General features: G+C 38.0%; 1 protein-coding gene across 1 annotated transcript; it reads left to right on the top strand.

Annotated features, from left to right (window-relative positions):
- The first annotated feature begins 62 nt into the window (after positions 1–62).
- Positions 63–15,693, top strand: RBP1 (retinol binding protein 1). The gene is made up of 4 exons (XM_042042435.1): positions 63–1,047; positions 1,672–1,850; positions 12,157–12,258; positions 15,435–15,693. The coding sequence occupies exons 1-4, from the start codon at positions 975–977 to the stop codon at positions 15,486–15,488; spliced, it is 408 nt and encodes a 135-aa protein (XP_041898369.1). The 5' UTR covers positions 63–974; the 3' UTR covers positions 15,489–15,693.
- Positions 15,694–16,148: the final 455 nt, after the last annotated feature.

Genomic DNA, 16,148 nt, shown 5'->3' with positions numbered 1-16,148 from the left:
CCTCTGGGTTTTCAAAGGACAGACAGTCCTCATCCCCACATTTAAAGTAGGTTTCTTTTCTTCTCTGATCCAGAGTCTTCTATAAGAGCAAGCAACTGCCAAAGCCCCAGAGTAGATAATATATCCAACAGGGACTTCAGCTTTACCATATGAAAACATCTGAGACGCTCAGTATTTGAGCTCTAATGTTAGCAAGAAAAATCCGTGCTCTTCTATGCTGGTTGCCTGTTGTGCTGGTTCAGTGTATTTCATTTCTGACAGAAGTCACTTTCAAAGAATATGAAGTTCTACCTCTGTGTTTCAAAGTTTCTTAACTGATAGCATTCATTCAGTAGTGATGTAGCATTTATCACTGTACAGAGCTAACCAGTGCTTCTTAATACAAGTGTCCATCTAACTGGTCCTTTTGAGCCCCCAGTTGGTCAAGCAGCTTCCGTGATGGTTCTCTAGAATTAAGGAGCTTGTGGAACAAGTGAAAGGAGTACCATACACAGGTGGCTTTCACTGAATGAGTCTCTATGATTGTTTTCTTGAAAGAAAGCATAAAGTTGCTGAAACATATTCAAGAAAGAATTTGCCTCAAAAAACACATAAGCACTTGTATAGCTTTGGCTAATATCCTAAACTAAAGCTATCTGAAAGGGGGTTTTTTTGAGTGGCATGAAAAATGAAGAGTAGTATGATTAAAATGGATTTCCCTTACACAAGCGATATGAAAGGTGAATATTTCATTCATTTTAAACGAAGTCATCCTGTTGTCATTAGAAATCTCAGAGGTTCAGCCTAGTGGAAGGATTTAAAGGCAGCACTTCAACAATAATCAGATTAGAAGGACTTGCATAGCTCCATGGTCTAAAAAATGAGATAAAAGAAACCAGAGTTCAAACTTGCCGCAAAGAAAGGCAGTGAGTTGTGTGGTGCAGAATCAACCCACAGCTCTGAGCCTTTGGTTTTGACAATCACCTGAATTAGGGATGCCTGCAGACTTCAATGGCTACTGGAAAATGATCAGCAATGACAATTTTGAGGAGTATCTGAAAGCACTGGGTAAGGTTCCCTTCATACTTCTTGAATAAATAATCAATAAATGCCACCTCTCTTATTCTTTACATGAATCTATTTTTTCTTGTACAGTTATAAGTCATTTTTGTGAGAAATATTTTTTCAGAAATGCACTTTAAGAATTGCCTTAAGCAAAATCGTTTTGCCTTAAGCAGCCTCTACTTTTTACCATCTTGAAGCTTACATTAATAGGTATTAAACTACATAGCTTGAAGAGGTAAGTGGCAGATTCCAAACATTAAAAAACTCCTAGAATTTGAAAAGCAGTAAAATAAAGTTTTTATATTTATTAAAGATTCAATACAGTACTTTATGCAATTCTGTGTGTTTGTATTTGATGTTGTGTTAGTATTTCTATTGGAATAGTGAAGTCTTTATTAACTGTCAAATACAAATGGCATTTTTTAAAGATTCCACATAATCAGAAAATTGAAGCATTAAGTTACTAAAGTTATAAGAATTCAGTTACAGACTTTTTCCGGATGAGAAGGCTGGTTTGAAAAATTTGGACATCTATTTATCTTTGTTCATTTTAGTTCTCCCTAGAAGCGACAAGCTTCTTTTTGTGGAAGACTTTTTTGGATAAAAATAATTTTTTTTCTTTTTCAGATGTAAATGTTGCTGTAAGAAAAATAGCGAACTTGCTAAAGCCTGACAAAGAAATCCTTCAGAACGGGGATCATGTGATCATTAAAACGCTAAGCACTTTTAGAAACTACATCATGGAATTTGATGTAGGGAAGGAGTTTGAGGAGGATTTATCTGGGGTGGATGATCGCAAGTGCATGGTAAGAAGTAGAACTGTAACAGTGGACAGAAAGGAATATTGATAATATGAGGCCTTCCACAGAACACATCTTTTAACCATCCTTGGTGGCTATTCCTGAAATTATTTCTATACTTCTCAGTTTGCCAAGATGTACCTACAGTGTTGAGCATGCCTTTGTATTAGAGGAATGCTGATTTTAATCAGGAGCACAAAGCGATTTTATCAATCAGTGAATAATAACCTCAGGGAAGCTATGCTCGTTTATACTAGGGTATTTGTTAGTCAAAAGGACATCTAGGGTCACTTCTAGAACCTCTTTAATGAGTAAGGTTTTACAGTAGAGGAAATCCACTGATTGCAAGGTCAGGCACTGCTCCCTTAATAAGAATAGCCAAGTGCTTAAAAATTTCCTGAGTGTATTTATTAGAGCACACACTTAACTACCCCACTGGAACAAATCTTACTGAAATGAATAAGCAAACACTGAGGACTTTGTTTTACAATAGCTCTGTCTTATGAGCTCTTTTTGCTTTTTAACTTAGGAATGATAAATATCAATTTACAGGGGAAAAACTTGAGAATAGCAAGTTCTCAGCTATTACTTTGACAGCATGACACTGCCAGTATTCTACAGTGAGGAAGCTGACAAAGAAAATTATCTCAGGAGGGACTTCAGAGGAGGAATCTCATAAAAGAGAATGAATAGGTTTCCATTCTTAAAAAGATAGTGCTATTTAAAACCAATACTTTTCTCTCACACTAAGATTTGCAAATTTGCTTTTGTTCTGATCATGGCAGGAAAGGGAAAAATTGTGAAGACCAGAGAAAAAGAATGGTTGGCTACTGAGTGCCTCAGAGTCCCTCTGTAGTCCATATTACGGGGGGTGCAAGTTTGATGAGAGTGCAGAATACAAAATTCTCAGAAGGGAGGGGCCTTTGTATTTAGGAAAGTGCCCCAATGGCATAATGTGGTTTTGGCTCCTGGAATGCTGTTAATCAGGATACTGAGGTGCAGATTCACTGAACAGTTACGAGCCCAAGGAAAGATTTAAGACTGAGATGATTGAATTACCATCAAAGACACCAATGCTCAAAACATCTGTTAAAAAGGTTTGGGTGTGCACAGAACTGTCCCTGTCTAAGCATTATCTGTACTTAAATACCACTAAATTCCCATCTAAAGGAGAACTAAACCATCCTCTATGTGGTGGAAAAAAATTTTAACAAGCCAAAATTCTCTAACCTATTTTGCTACATTGAGTGATAAGGGAAAGATTCAAAATGTTAAACCAGAAAGAAGAATCTAGAGAGAGATCATTTTACTCACTACAACAGCTGTTTGATTTGGAGTAGAACCTAGTTCAGCCTACTTTCAAAGGTTACTCAAACATTTATCTATTTGCTGTTCAGTGGAAAATGCTTATTTAGCCTTGGAAGCAGAAGGTATCAGCACCTTCTTGCCTGTTACAAACAAACAAACAAACAAAAAACCCAAACAACTAGGGGTAGTCACTGACTCTGACTGAGTTTTTTTTAGGAAGGACTTAGGGATGTAATTCCACCAAAACACCCCAGAGATCTCCGTGTCTCTTTATGGTCTCCAGCTGTAGCTGGACAGTTCAGGTCTCTGACCACTGGTGCTTTATTTGCCCTGTTGCAGCATATCACAGTTTATAGTTCAATTTTCTTATTAAACATTTCTTTTCTACATGAGACCTCTGTTTTGTCAACGGCAAAATAGTACATCTGAAGTGACTTCAGTCCAAATCTGGTAACCATAATGTCAGGCAAAATAAGCGGCAAAATAACTCCAAAGGTGCAGAAGGAGTCTTGTGAAAGAAGAGTCATGGAGGTTGTAAGAGATACCGGACCACTCCCTGAGTGGTGTTACGAAGAAAACCACCATAAAAGCAAAGGTTGAATATCATTCTTGGTGTTCCATTTGTTCATGTAGAGCTTGTGGAACTGCATGCCATAAATGGCTTAATCATTAATAGTCAACCTGTGTAATGGGAGAGATTGTGAATCAATTATTGTTATTTATATTGTGGACTGAGCAGACCACTGGGCAAGTTTTATCCAAGTAGCTCAATGTATGAGCAGTACAAAGTAACATGGATAAGACAAATTACACATTAAACATTAATCTGTACAGCAGAGCAATCATCAGGAGACCAGCAAAAATAACCGTAGAAGTAATTCATCCTATAAGGATAGATTGTTTTTTCTTTTAATGAAGAATATATCATCTAACTAGAGTTAACATATCTGTAAAAATAATATCAGCACAGTGAACAGGTTAGATCCCGTGTGTAATTCACTGAAATTGTGTTCACCTTTCAGCTGTAAAACATATCCTTGAGTCAGTCAGGGTAGAGTGTAACTACAGTAATTCCAAATCAATACTGTCCGTGAGGAGTAAAGGCTAAAAAAAGTTTTGCTGATACTTATTTTAGAAGTAAGTTGAAGTTTTGACATTAGGAAAAAATTTACCGTGCATGCAAGAGGAAGACCTTATTGAAATAATTAATACAAAGCCATCTCTGAAAGTATCTCTCATTCATCAGGAGATAGTTGTGCTTCCCTTTTTCTCTGTCAGTAATAACCAGTGAAGCTGATGAAACATCTACAATGTGAAATATGTACCAGCACATAAGAACAAGGCACACAAGCCTTCTGTACCTTCACAGTGCAATTTACTTAGTATTTAGTAAAGAAATTATGAAAAAGTTAAGTGAAAAACCTTAAAATGCTGAAACAAAGGCTGAAGATTCACATTGCAAGTCTTTGCATCCAATGAGTCAAAGCAGATTGAGAATTGGATAGCTCAGATGCAAAAATTACTTTCCTAAAATTTTTGTTTTTCTAATCACTTTTCTGCTAAAGTCAGAGAAAACTTTTGCATTATAATTATTCTCTGCTGTTCAGGCATTTGAAAGACTGAATTGCTTTGTCTTACACGCAGAATTAATCTCTTTTGGCAGAGACTAAGGGCAAGCAATCTGTTAAAAAATCAAGAAAGATTTTATGTTCTAAATATAGAACAGCAGAATTTCTTGTATAACTGAGAACCGTTGTGTTATAACTGAGTATTTGTCCAAGCATATGAGAGGTGCTTTGTTAACTTAGAACTTTGTGCTCTCTGATACAGTAATTTTCTTCTTCCATTGAAGCAGGGAGTGAAATGACAAAGGACAAAGACAGGGGATTGGAAAACAGAGAAAACTGCAAGAATTTTAAACTGAAAGTGGGAAATAATACATCTTAACCATTTCATTATCTAAAACTGAATACAAGTGGAATATAACCATGAATAAGTTATCAAGTAGGTGTTTAGGGTTCCTTTTTGGAACTAATAGAACTTCTAGTCATAGTTAAGATTGGCTGGGGTGGGGTAGGATGAAGAGGATTTGGGAGTTGTAGAATTCACATGTCAGATCTATAATACATCTTACCATGTGAAGTGTCAGTTAATGTTTAAAACAGCCACATAAGGACTGTTCACAGACACCTGACTGACCCTTCTGTGACATGTGACATATCTGACTGAAGGTAGGAAGTTGTTTGAAACTGATCATGGCTCTGTTTTAATTAACAAACGTGCTGAATGTGACACTGATTCCTCTCGAGTTTGTATTCAGGAAAAATGCAGTGGAGTTAGTTGTTCTGGATATAATTTGATTTATACCACTTCAAGGTCAGAATAAAGCCCTGTTACAAAATCACATTCATTAAGCTTATTTAACTATTTAGGCAGGTTCCTCTGTTACACAAATGGAATTCACAGCTGTTAATCTAGTTCAGAGCAGGTTTTGGAATTAAGGCTTTGCTGCCAGAAAAACAACAACCAACAAACAACATTCCAGTACATGGAATTGCAGGAGGGATCTCCCACAGGGTGAGAAGATTCAAAATAAATTGTGGCTGTCTAGCAAGATGCAAGATCAGCAATATGTCTTCACCTGATCCCTCTGATTTAGCTGTTTTATTTCTTTACCCTTCCAGTGCTGCCCTTTTGGGCTTGTAAGTGTTTTCTCATGTACTTTGGTGGAACAAGCATTATTCTAGAATCACTGTTGCTGGGGCTTGTCTTCTCTCAGATTTAGTGCCTCCTGTCTCTGTAGTACTGTAATTTCCCCAGCTCCTCATTGGCATAATTACTGATTTTTTATTTTGGGGAAGAGGGAGGTATAATTTAAAAGAGGTAGACTTCATGATAGTTTTTCTGCTGGTATTTCTCACCTTTTACAAACTGCTCTCAACAGGTGAGGAAGAAAAGTCCTCCAGTCAACCTCTTTGAGGCTCCAGAGAGCAGAAGTCCACTCCTGGGTGTATCTCAGGCTCTCTCAGAATGGACTCTGGTCCATTCTGTGCCTCAGTGAGGAGGAGCAGTTTCCTTTTTCCTGCCTTGTTCCACCCTGCTTGCTCCTTTGGCATTACTGTTACTACCTGTAAGTGATGTGCTCAGCACATTTGCACGGTGATAGCAAATGAGATGATCTGAATCTTTTGCTGTATAATTTAAGATGTCATAAACTTCACATTTTGCAGTGCTGGATTAATGTCTAAACCACAAGACTGATTAGAAGCTTTTGAGCTAGTTATTCACAAAATTTCTGCTAGCATACTAAAGTTCTGCAGAGAAGGTGGGTTTGGATAGGTTTAGTATTTCCGCTTTTTGTGAACTCTAAACAGCTCTGAGAGTTATGAATGCAGAAAGTGCAATCAGAAAGAATTAGCTGAAAAGCTGAGAACCAGACTTAACAAATCCAATTTTGAATGACAAACCATTAGTGTTACATACAATTGCATCTTGCTAAAATTACACAGGGGATAAATCAGTTATACCCATTAATTTAAACAGTAAGTGTCTTAGAATCGATTCCGATCTTTGCACAGAGTGAATAGGATGCGACGGGTTTTACTTTTTTTTCTGGCATGGGATATGCACAAGTTTTCCTATTTTTGTATTATTTGTATACAATTTTATTTCAGTGAGAAAAAAATCCACCATTCCTAAGAAATAAAACAATATGCACTGTCTAAAATATTGTCCTCCTCCTCCCACATATTGTCAGCTGCATAGCCTGGAGCTTTTGCACATTTACTTTCCTGCTCCCTGGAACATACCTCTAGTCTTCACTTTCCTCTGTTGCCCTTATGAGCAAGGATTCAAAATAAGAAATTCGAACATTAAGACCTGATCCTATCTGACAACAGCTTACCTTTCATCTAAAATTTTTCAGTACAATCCTAAGCCTCTTTTCTAGCAATGCTGCCACTGGAGATGCTGACAATGACAGAAGCAAAGAAGACTTTGCCATGACTGAGCTACAGCATGGCTAAATAGGTTCAGCCTTTGTCCAGCACCAGTATCTGGAGATAAAGCCCAGGAATCCTTCCAGGAAATGCTCTGTTGGGTTTGTTGTTTTCTCGGTAGTTTCTCTCTCTGTGGCTGAACTTCCAGATGCAGATGTGATGAGATAAAAGGGGTTTCAGGGTGGAGAGGTGACAAAGCTCGCCAAGGCTGTATTCCCCTGGGAGCAGCCTTCTGCACAGAGGCCATAGGGAGTGATCACGTGGCAGAATTCCCCCCTTGCAGTTATTTGTCTGTGGCATCAAGGTTAGTTTATTCTATCAATACTTCATGTTTTCCCAAAAAAACTGCTTACAGGAGGTTTTTATATCACTTTGATACTAAGTACAGATGAAATGGTTTATCTTGAGAAGCTATTAAATACTTTGTTGGATATATTACCGTGTTTTACCAAAAGTTCTAGGATATTTTCTTTGGTGTTATTTACAAGACACAGCTCGAATTGGATTTTTCTGTTTCATCTGACCTAAAAAAATGACTTTCCATTTTTTAATCCTTCTTAGATCAGAATTACAGTTGTAAAATGGCCTGTCATTCTCCCAAGCAGAGAATTACTGGATTGAGATGGGAGTGTGTCGTGCACTCATAGCTTTGCAGTCATTTGGTGCTCCATATATAGAGGCAACACTCTGAGGGAAGCAGGAGAAAAATAGAACTGGTACTGCTGTGTTTCTCCTACAGATAGGAAATCAATAATGTATTTTTGATGAAAGGTGGTAGGTACAATTCATACTTATAAAGGCAATGTGTCAAAAATCTATGTAGCATTAACAAAAAATGTTCATTAACTACTTTGAAAAAAGTTATTTTCTTCCATTGATCTGTAAAATACATTTTGTACCTTCAATTGCTGAGCGCCTGACCCAAGCAGGCACACAGGAATTGCCAGCAGGGGAATGAGAAACATTGTGCAGAGCCAGCACCAAATATCTTTGCACTTAGACCTTACTGGGAAATGCAAAGTACTCTGACAACATGTTTGATGACTATTTCAGTAAATTACAAAGATCATTATCTCTGGCTGTGGGTCAGTATGATTTGCCACTGGAAGCTGAAATAGTGCCAGATTTCACTACGGTTACTGCTACTAAAGAAAAAGCAGATACGTAGTCAATAATTTGTTTGGGATTTACTTAATATTTCATTTAATAAATCTGCCTCATCTCATAGATGGAAACAGTAATGAGAATACTTTAATTATAATTTCCTCCAGCTTTAATATTCAGGAAGATCCAGGTAGTGCTATGCATATAAATTTAAATCTTCATAACACATAAAGATTAAATCACTAAAAAAAGTATGTGGACGCCCAAGTAATAAGAGAATATCAAAGCACACAAAAAGTGAAAGACTACAGAAACCATACCATAAAACTAAAGAGAATTTGAACTTTTTTTCTGTTCTCAGGCTTCAAATGCTTTTTCATTTCCCAGAGGAGCTCCATTCTCTAGTATTACACCTCAAGAATAAAGTGTACATAATCTGAAAAATGTGCAATATTGGTGGTTGGAATTTTTGAGAAGAGTTAAATTGAGGCAAGACTCCCTGTTTTTTACCTCACTCCGTTACCTTTCCATGCATTCCTTTAGTACTGTTAATAGCACTGTTGACTAATTGCACTCATCACCATTTTCTATTGAAGTTTCCTACAGAATTACATGCACTTGACTTCGGAAGTGTTCACCTTAGGTTTAACTATGATCCGGTGGTAAGTAAGCAAGATACAAACTTGCTTATGGTGAACTAGATTATGTACTATGTAGTGGAAAGGCATAAACAATGTCTTCCATTTATTATGCAAGTAGTACAAGATGCTTGAAAAGACAGTCTTCAGTTTAGAGAAATACTCCATTTTCAACTAGTTGGTTCTGTTACTGGAAACTGCCGCTTTCCAGAGTCTTCTGAGTTTGTCTACCTCTCCTCCTCTTATGGAAGAGGATAAAGAATAGGAGCTGTCTGCCAGGGCCTGCCATGTCCACCAAAGCCTGGCAAAGATTTTCAGTCATTCCGGGTCAGTGGCAGTAGCTCGGCCTCTGTAATAAGGCAGACCTTAGGTAATGCTATTACCAAAATGGGGGCAAACAAGGTCAATTGCAAAGGCATACTTTTCTAAGAAAAGTAGCTTTACATAAAAGGTAAAGTGTTTCTTTATCTTGAGAGTGTGTACCAGGAGAGCAAAATAGGAGGAACCGAAGGGTCATACAGAACTGCCTTAGCAGTCTACAAGTGCTTGGCTCCTGATTATACCGTGGCGATATCCTGATCCAGTCTTCAAAAATAAATACTTGCTCTTAGATACAGCAAGAGAGATTATATGTACAGCATTTGCCCTGCAGTATTTCTGGAGTATTATTTTTATGTTCTAATTCAAATATTTTGGAATGTTGTAAAGCAAGCATTGCTCTGGTTTAGGTGTTGTAGAGGGTGAAATGTTCGCAGCAGCCAGTGCACATTAACAGCCAGAGCAACTTCAACCTCGACTAACACTGTGTGTGGAAGGACGTGTTTCAATCTGACTTGAAAGAGAATTTTGTATCTTGTGTATTAGTTTAATAAAAGAGACATTGAGACATTACAGTTTGACCTAAAGAAAGGATACAGATGCCACTGATTAATCTTACTGTCATAAAGTGGTTGTTCCTGCTAACAAAGAAAATGACATTATGTTCTCTTGCAATACATTCTGCCCTTTATAACCTTCAGAGCAAAATAGCTACATACAGAAATCCGAAATTGTATGGTTTACTCATATCCCCTCAGTATTTATATTTCTCAAAGGGAATGCAGAGGATACCTGAGAATATTGTGTGATAAGACAGCTTGGTTAATGTCTGTGGGTTTAGACTCTTCGTGGTTATCATCAAATTGCAAAAAGCAATATCTAATCTTGACTGGAAAAACAACAAATCCTGAGAAAAAAAGTGTGTTGTTTTCTGAGATGAAACAATTTCAATCACCCTTGGAGGCTAAAAAGTTAACATTTCCTTGTGCTGCTACCAATATTTCTCTATTTCCCCCAAGTGTACTAAGTCAGTGAATATTATCGCGTGTGATAACATTCACAACTGACTTTGAACATTAGTAGGATTAATAAAGTTGGATTCTACTTTATCATGGTATATTGCCTCTGAATTCACATATAAGCCCACAAAATTTAACTATTAAGCTAGACTAAAGATTAAACTATGCTGAGCTAATACTCAGTGGATACAAATAAGTGCAGTTACTAAGCAAAGTTGCACATACAAATGCTTCATTCCACAGTATCCCTCACATCTACAAATCGTCATTCTTTTTCTGTTATATTCATTTTTTAGAATCAGAAATCTGTAGATATGGTACCATATAAATTAGACATTATTCGCTTTGACTACTATTATTTGTTATCTTGTATCTTTTCAGTGGATGTCTGCAGATTCAGATATGGGAAAGGATTTAGGTTATGGTGACCACAGCTTTAACTACAGCTTTACCCAAATGTGTTGTTCCTTCCTGCATTAGCATTTTTTGTATTTAAAGGATATGGTTTCATAAAATGTTATCTACTGCTTGGTTTAAATACATCACTTTACAAAAGAGAACAGAAGAATTTGTGAATGCATTTTCTAAATTAGAGAGATTTTTAGCAAGAACACATGAGTTAGTCTTTCAGAGCCCCCATGTGGTGCAGACAGACTGATGGGATCAATACTATTGCCTTGCCTATCATTATCTATCCTGGCACTCTTTGTAGTGATTCATTTTCCATGCTTGTTTAGTCTAAAGCTTCCCACAGGAGGAGGCTGCTGCCTGCACTCATTCAAAGATAGTGGCTGTCATGGTTATCATTTAAGAATTAATTGTTTGTGACATACACAGATTAAATAAATAGGACTGGATAGTTTTTGAGTGTTGAACTGGTTTTAATTACCAGAAGGAAAAATGTAGGCTGACTTCTTCCCTAGAAACTACACAGGATGGATGCAGTAAATGTCCTTTAATGGCAAATCAGAATTCATCATCTCTCCATATCTGACTACTCATGTAAGCAGTGGCTGAAGACTTTTACAAGGTAGACAGTAATTCTATATTTAGTCCTCAGAGTCCCATCAAACAAGCTGATTTAAAAGCCATGTGCTAATATTGTTACACTATCCTCATGGAGCACAAACTGTCACTGCTCTTCCCTCTTTAAATATTTTACAGAGCACTGCTTCTCTTTATCTTAGGGGGATGTGAAAGGCAAATTTTCAGTAAATGCTAACCAGAGTAACAAGCTGTAGGATGCACTGTCCTACATTTAAGGAGTTTTATGAATCAGGTTTTACTGAACCACTCAGGACAGCACCAATATTCACAAAAGTGCAGTGTTGGTTACTGCACCTGACTCTTGACTTACTCTGCCAGTCCCGGTTCAACTAGTTCCCCAGCCTCAGTTGCAAAAAGCAGGATGCTGGCAAAGTTCCCAACTTGCTGATACTTCCAAACCACTCTGCTTGATGAAGGAAGGCAGATTGAGACATGAGGAAAAACCAGCTCAGTATTCAAAAGCTTTGTTCATCCATAGTGCCAGTAAATGGGAATTTTTTCAGGTAGAGCACCTGGGGAATCACGGTGGAAAAAAACAAACTGGATCTTATGTTTTCAGCTCCTTTTGCAAATACAGTGCTAGGCTGCAGGGCTCTTCTGCTGCTGTATTTTTCAGCAGGGAGAGAGGAGTGTGTTCTTACACAATGATTTTGATGGTATTTTTTCTTGCTTTATCTCATCCCTCCAGTTTTTGGCAGGCAGTTGGGCAGCAACTTTCTGTTCAAGCTCATTTATTTTGTAATTATCCTAAGTGGTACAACACTCTACAATCATTCTTTTTATGAGATACACTAATCATTAGAGATAAGTTTTGCTTCACAGAAACTAATCCCAATATCAGAGAATATTACAGTAATACCAAACATGTCTGTTTTGTTAGACTACCGTGTCTTGGGATGGAGATAAGCTGCTTTGTGTACAGAATGGAGAGAAAGAAGGCCGTGGTTGGACCCAGTGGATTGAAGGAGATGAAATGCACCTGGTAAGATCATGTAAGAGGTTTTGAATGCCACTCTATTAAAACGGTTAGATAAAACACAGCAGGGAATGTGCTATGTTATTTTGGCTTACTTTGACATAATTATGTATTGGTGCAGCATTTGACTTGTTTCTAAAGCAACAATTTCATTTGGAGCCATTATGTTTTTATGTCCCTTACAAAGCCTGACAGTTTCAAATGTTCTTTCTGTGTTCAGTGTCTGTCCAGACACACCAGGCTGAAACGTTCACACAAGGAAGACATTTAACAGAATGTCCCTCACACAGTCTGTAAAATACTCAGTATGTGAGCTGTGAAACTGAGCACCCAACAATAAAGGAAAAATACACCATTCTTCTTTTAAAATAATTACAGGCCACACTACATTATAGTCTAGAGAACTAAAACAGCAATTAAGTTTTTGAAATTGATGTTTGTTCAGATCATCATTTTTATCTTTCTAAATTAACAGGACCTGAAAGAAGATTCCTATTCTTTTTTCCTATAACTCTTTATAGCATCCTCACTCTCTCATCAGTGTGGGTAAAAGGCAGTCTTCCTGCTGAGATAATAAACTCCAAACTCCATTTCTCTTCACTGTGCAGTACTATTAGCATTTGGCAATCTAAATGGATATCCTCTAAATGTTCAAATCAGTAGCAGAGTTATGAAGTCTTTGCAGAAGTACCTCAAGCCCCTTATTAATAAACATAATTTTGAGAAAGTATTGGAGGTCCCAGAATCCAGTTTAGGAAAGGAATGTATGTGACAGGTCTTACCATCTGGACTTGACGCAGCACAGGTAGGGAGAAAGTTGCTGTGTAAGTGATGAATTTATAGATGAGGCCATGGGCTCACCTAAAGGAGGGGAGGAAGCATTAAAAAGGAGATGCCCAAATTTCCTGTGCATACACTTTCCCTCCATGAAGCATTTTTCAGTATTTCCACACTGCCTCCCAGCTGCACACCAGGCATCAGCCCTTTCAAGTTCTCTGCTGGCAAACCGGTCTCAATTACCCATTACAACACCTGGCCTAGAAGTTCAGCTTCCACCTGGCTGCTCTCAGTCATACACAGCTGTGCATTCCTCTCTGCACATATATAAACAGCAGCACCAGTTGCTCTTGGATTTCTCTGGACTGGCATCCTGGTTTCTGGCCCTTGCTAGCTCCCAGGCATTATCTCTTCCCATCTTCTGTCCCCAACATCAATTCCTTTAGCCCTGGTTTCTGCTATCCTTACTCTGATTCCTGTTCTAGCTACACAACCTGGCCATGGAGCTCCATGCCCAGACCACTTTCTATACTTGTCCCTTTCAGGAGGTTGATTTTAAAAGTCAGAAGCTGAGATTCAGTTGCTCAAATACGTGTGTCTACTGCAAGTTAAGGTAGCTCAGGGTAATCTAACTGCTCTGATGCTGCTTTTCAGAAGGCTGGGAAGAATTCTGGATCATACCTGCCAGCTCATGCGTTCACTCATTGGCACTTGGACAATTTGCCACAACCTGTCTCTCATGTACGCAGAAGTCAGTACAAAAGTAATTCATGCAAAGGAAGTAACCAAGCACTTTAAAGCCCGCTCCTCAATATTTCAATTTTCTCACTTCTTGTATTTCATAAACTTCAGAAGATGTCCTTTTTATTTCTCTAATCCTTGTTAATGCAACTCTCTCGATTAAAAATACAGTGAAGAGTCCCCTTTAATATCTTGTTTTGACCAGCTAAGATTACTAGGTCCTGTACTTTTGAGAGTGCTTTGATACAATGAGCAGTTACCTTTAAAGCATTGATACTTCAATAGCTTTATGATCCTACTGAACTTTACTTAAAGAGCCAAGTGTTAATTTATTCTTGTCACAGTTCTGCAGGGAGTGGGACCACATCCTTTAGTAGTTTATCGCTTCCTATTTTCTTCATTTCATTCTGTGGTCTGTACTCTGTAGTTCTTTTTAGATTTTCTTTTATGTGAGTGACTTATTTGACCATTCCCCATTTCCTTTTGTGTTTTATTGCCCTTTTCTATTGTATTGATTGCTTCTGCTCCATAGTTTTTGTCACTGTCGGCAGATCTCTCAGCCCTTACTGCACACTCCTCCTTCTGGGTTACCTCTCCAGTAGTGAACAAAACAGGTCCTAACTGAAGTCACTGGATCAATCTGTTGTTCCACCAATTCAGCATGAAGCACTTTCTCTTACTGGGGTCTAGCAACATATGTCAATTAAGGTTATTGACCTAGTTTAAGGTTTCTTAAAATCATTTTATCAAAGTCCCCCATAAGAAATGTGCATAACTTCCTCAAAATATTCTGGGAGCTTTATTAAAAGCCTCATCTTGAACTGGAAAGTGCATCTCTTCTAGGTCATACATAATTATTGTCTTTATGTCCCTTACGAGCTTCCACACTATTTTTTCTTGCACCTAAACCAGTTGCCACAGGCACACATCCCAGGCACACACCTGTGTGCACTTCTCAGGTTAAACTTAAGGAGTTTCAGGAACAGAGGTGGGTAAACAGGCAAACAGCAGCAGTCTCACAAATCCGAGCCCAAGATGTAAACACTGCCCCTACTTATGCCCAGCTCACAGCAATCCAAAGATTAGCAAGGGGGTTTTTGAAGAGCTCTTGTGGAACACAAAGGAACAGCATTATGCATCCAGTGTGGTCAGGCTCAGTCACACTTCACTGCTGTGCTGGTTGATAGACCTGGGTCAAATATTCTGTACAGTTACCTGCCTTTTGTAGCCATGATCTCTGTGTTGCCAAAGTGGATCCTGATTTCTGAATTTGTAGGCTTGAGCTACCAGTCATCACCACACAGATTCAGAACTGGTGAGGTAAATCCATCCCCACTTCCTTATGTATCCAAAACAGAGAATTCCCATTTCAAAGACGTAAAGCAGTTGTATACACTGCAAATAGAGAATAGTGCACCAGGAACATATTTGGCCCTTTAAGATCTGAGACCCCAAAATAACTTCCCTTACTCCACCTTTTAGCAGAAGACAAATCCAAACCAGATGGCTTCTTTTAGGATGAAAAGCAGGCTAAAATATAGACAAGCCACCCAATCTCATTTAGTAGAAAATTGTGAACTCAAATTAAGCTGGACTTACACGTGAATCTATAATGTTTGTGTCCTAAATAAAAGTTGTGGGTTTTAATTATTTTTTCTTCCTAGGAAATAAGAGTGTGTGGAGTCACATGTAAGCAGGTCTTTAAGAAGGTACAGTGAGCCTACTGCTGCTACAGGAGAGAAGAACAATAGAATTTACAGACTTGACACCAACTCTCCAAATGCTAGTACTGAACATCATCAGTGACAAGAGCAAACACAGAAATGAAGACCACATTAGAGCTGTATAGTTAGAATAAAATATTTTTAGGAAATAACTTTGAAAAAAAATGACTGCAAATAAAACTATTTTTAGAAATGCCAATTAAACATACTAAACTCTATAAATGTGTGCATACCATAATTCTTGACTATACCAAAAAAGGACTGTTAGGTATAAAACAAGATGCTGGAGTTTTAGACTTTGTAAGCTACTTTTTTACTCTCCATAGACATCACCCTTTCAGAGCCTTAGCAAGGGGCCTCCAGATAGCCTTGTTTTCAGAAGTTGAACTGCAGTTTTAGGGAAGCAAATGAGAGCTGTAGGGTGCAGCTTGCACCTAAATCCTGATTTCACTGAAGCCAGTAAGAATGTTACCATTAGGTCCAGTGGAGTAGCACTGTACTGGAAGCGTTCCATCAAAAATAAAAACCTGATCTCTCGAAATGAGTTAATTTATGGATCAATACTTTGGAAAAACAGTGCTTATAAAACCATGGCTAAGGGGCAATTCTTTTCCAAATGCTTTAGCCAATATCTGCCCATGCATTTTTTTTTTC

The sequence above is a fragment of the Corvus kubaryi genome, unplaced genomic scaffold, assembly GCF_017639235.1.
Source record: "Corvus kubaryi isolate FWS band 111438036 unplaced genomic scaffold, C.kubaryi_AGA036_p1.0 37397, whole genome shotgun sequence".
NCBI lineage: Eukaryota > Metazoa > Chordata > Aves > Passeriformes > Corvidae > Corvus > Corvus kubaryi.
Note: the sequence above shows the minus strand (reverse complement) of the source record. Positions and strands in the feature narration are given on the sequence as shown.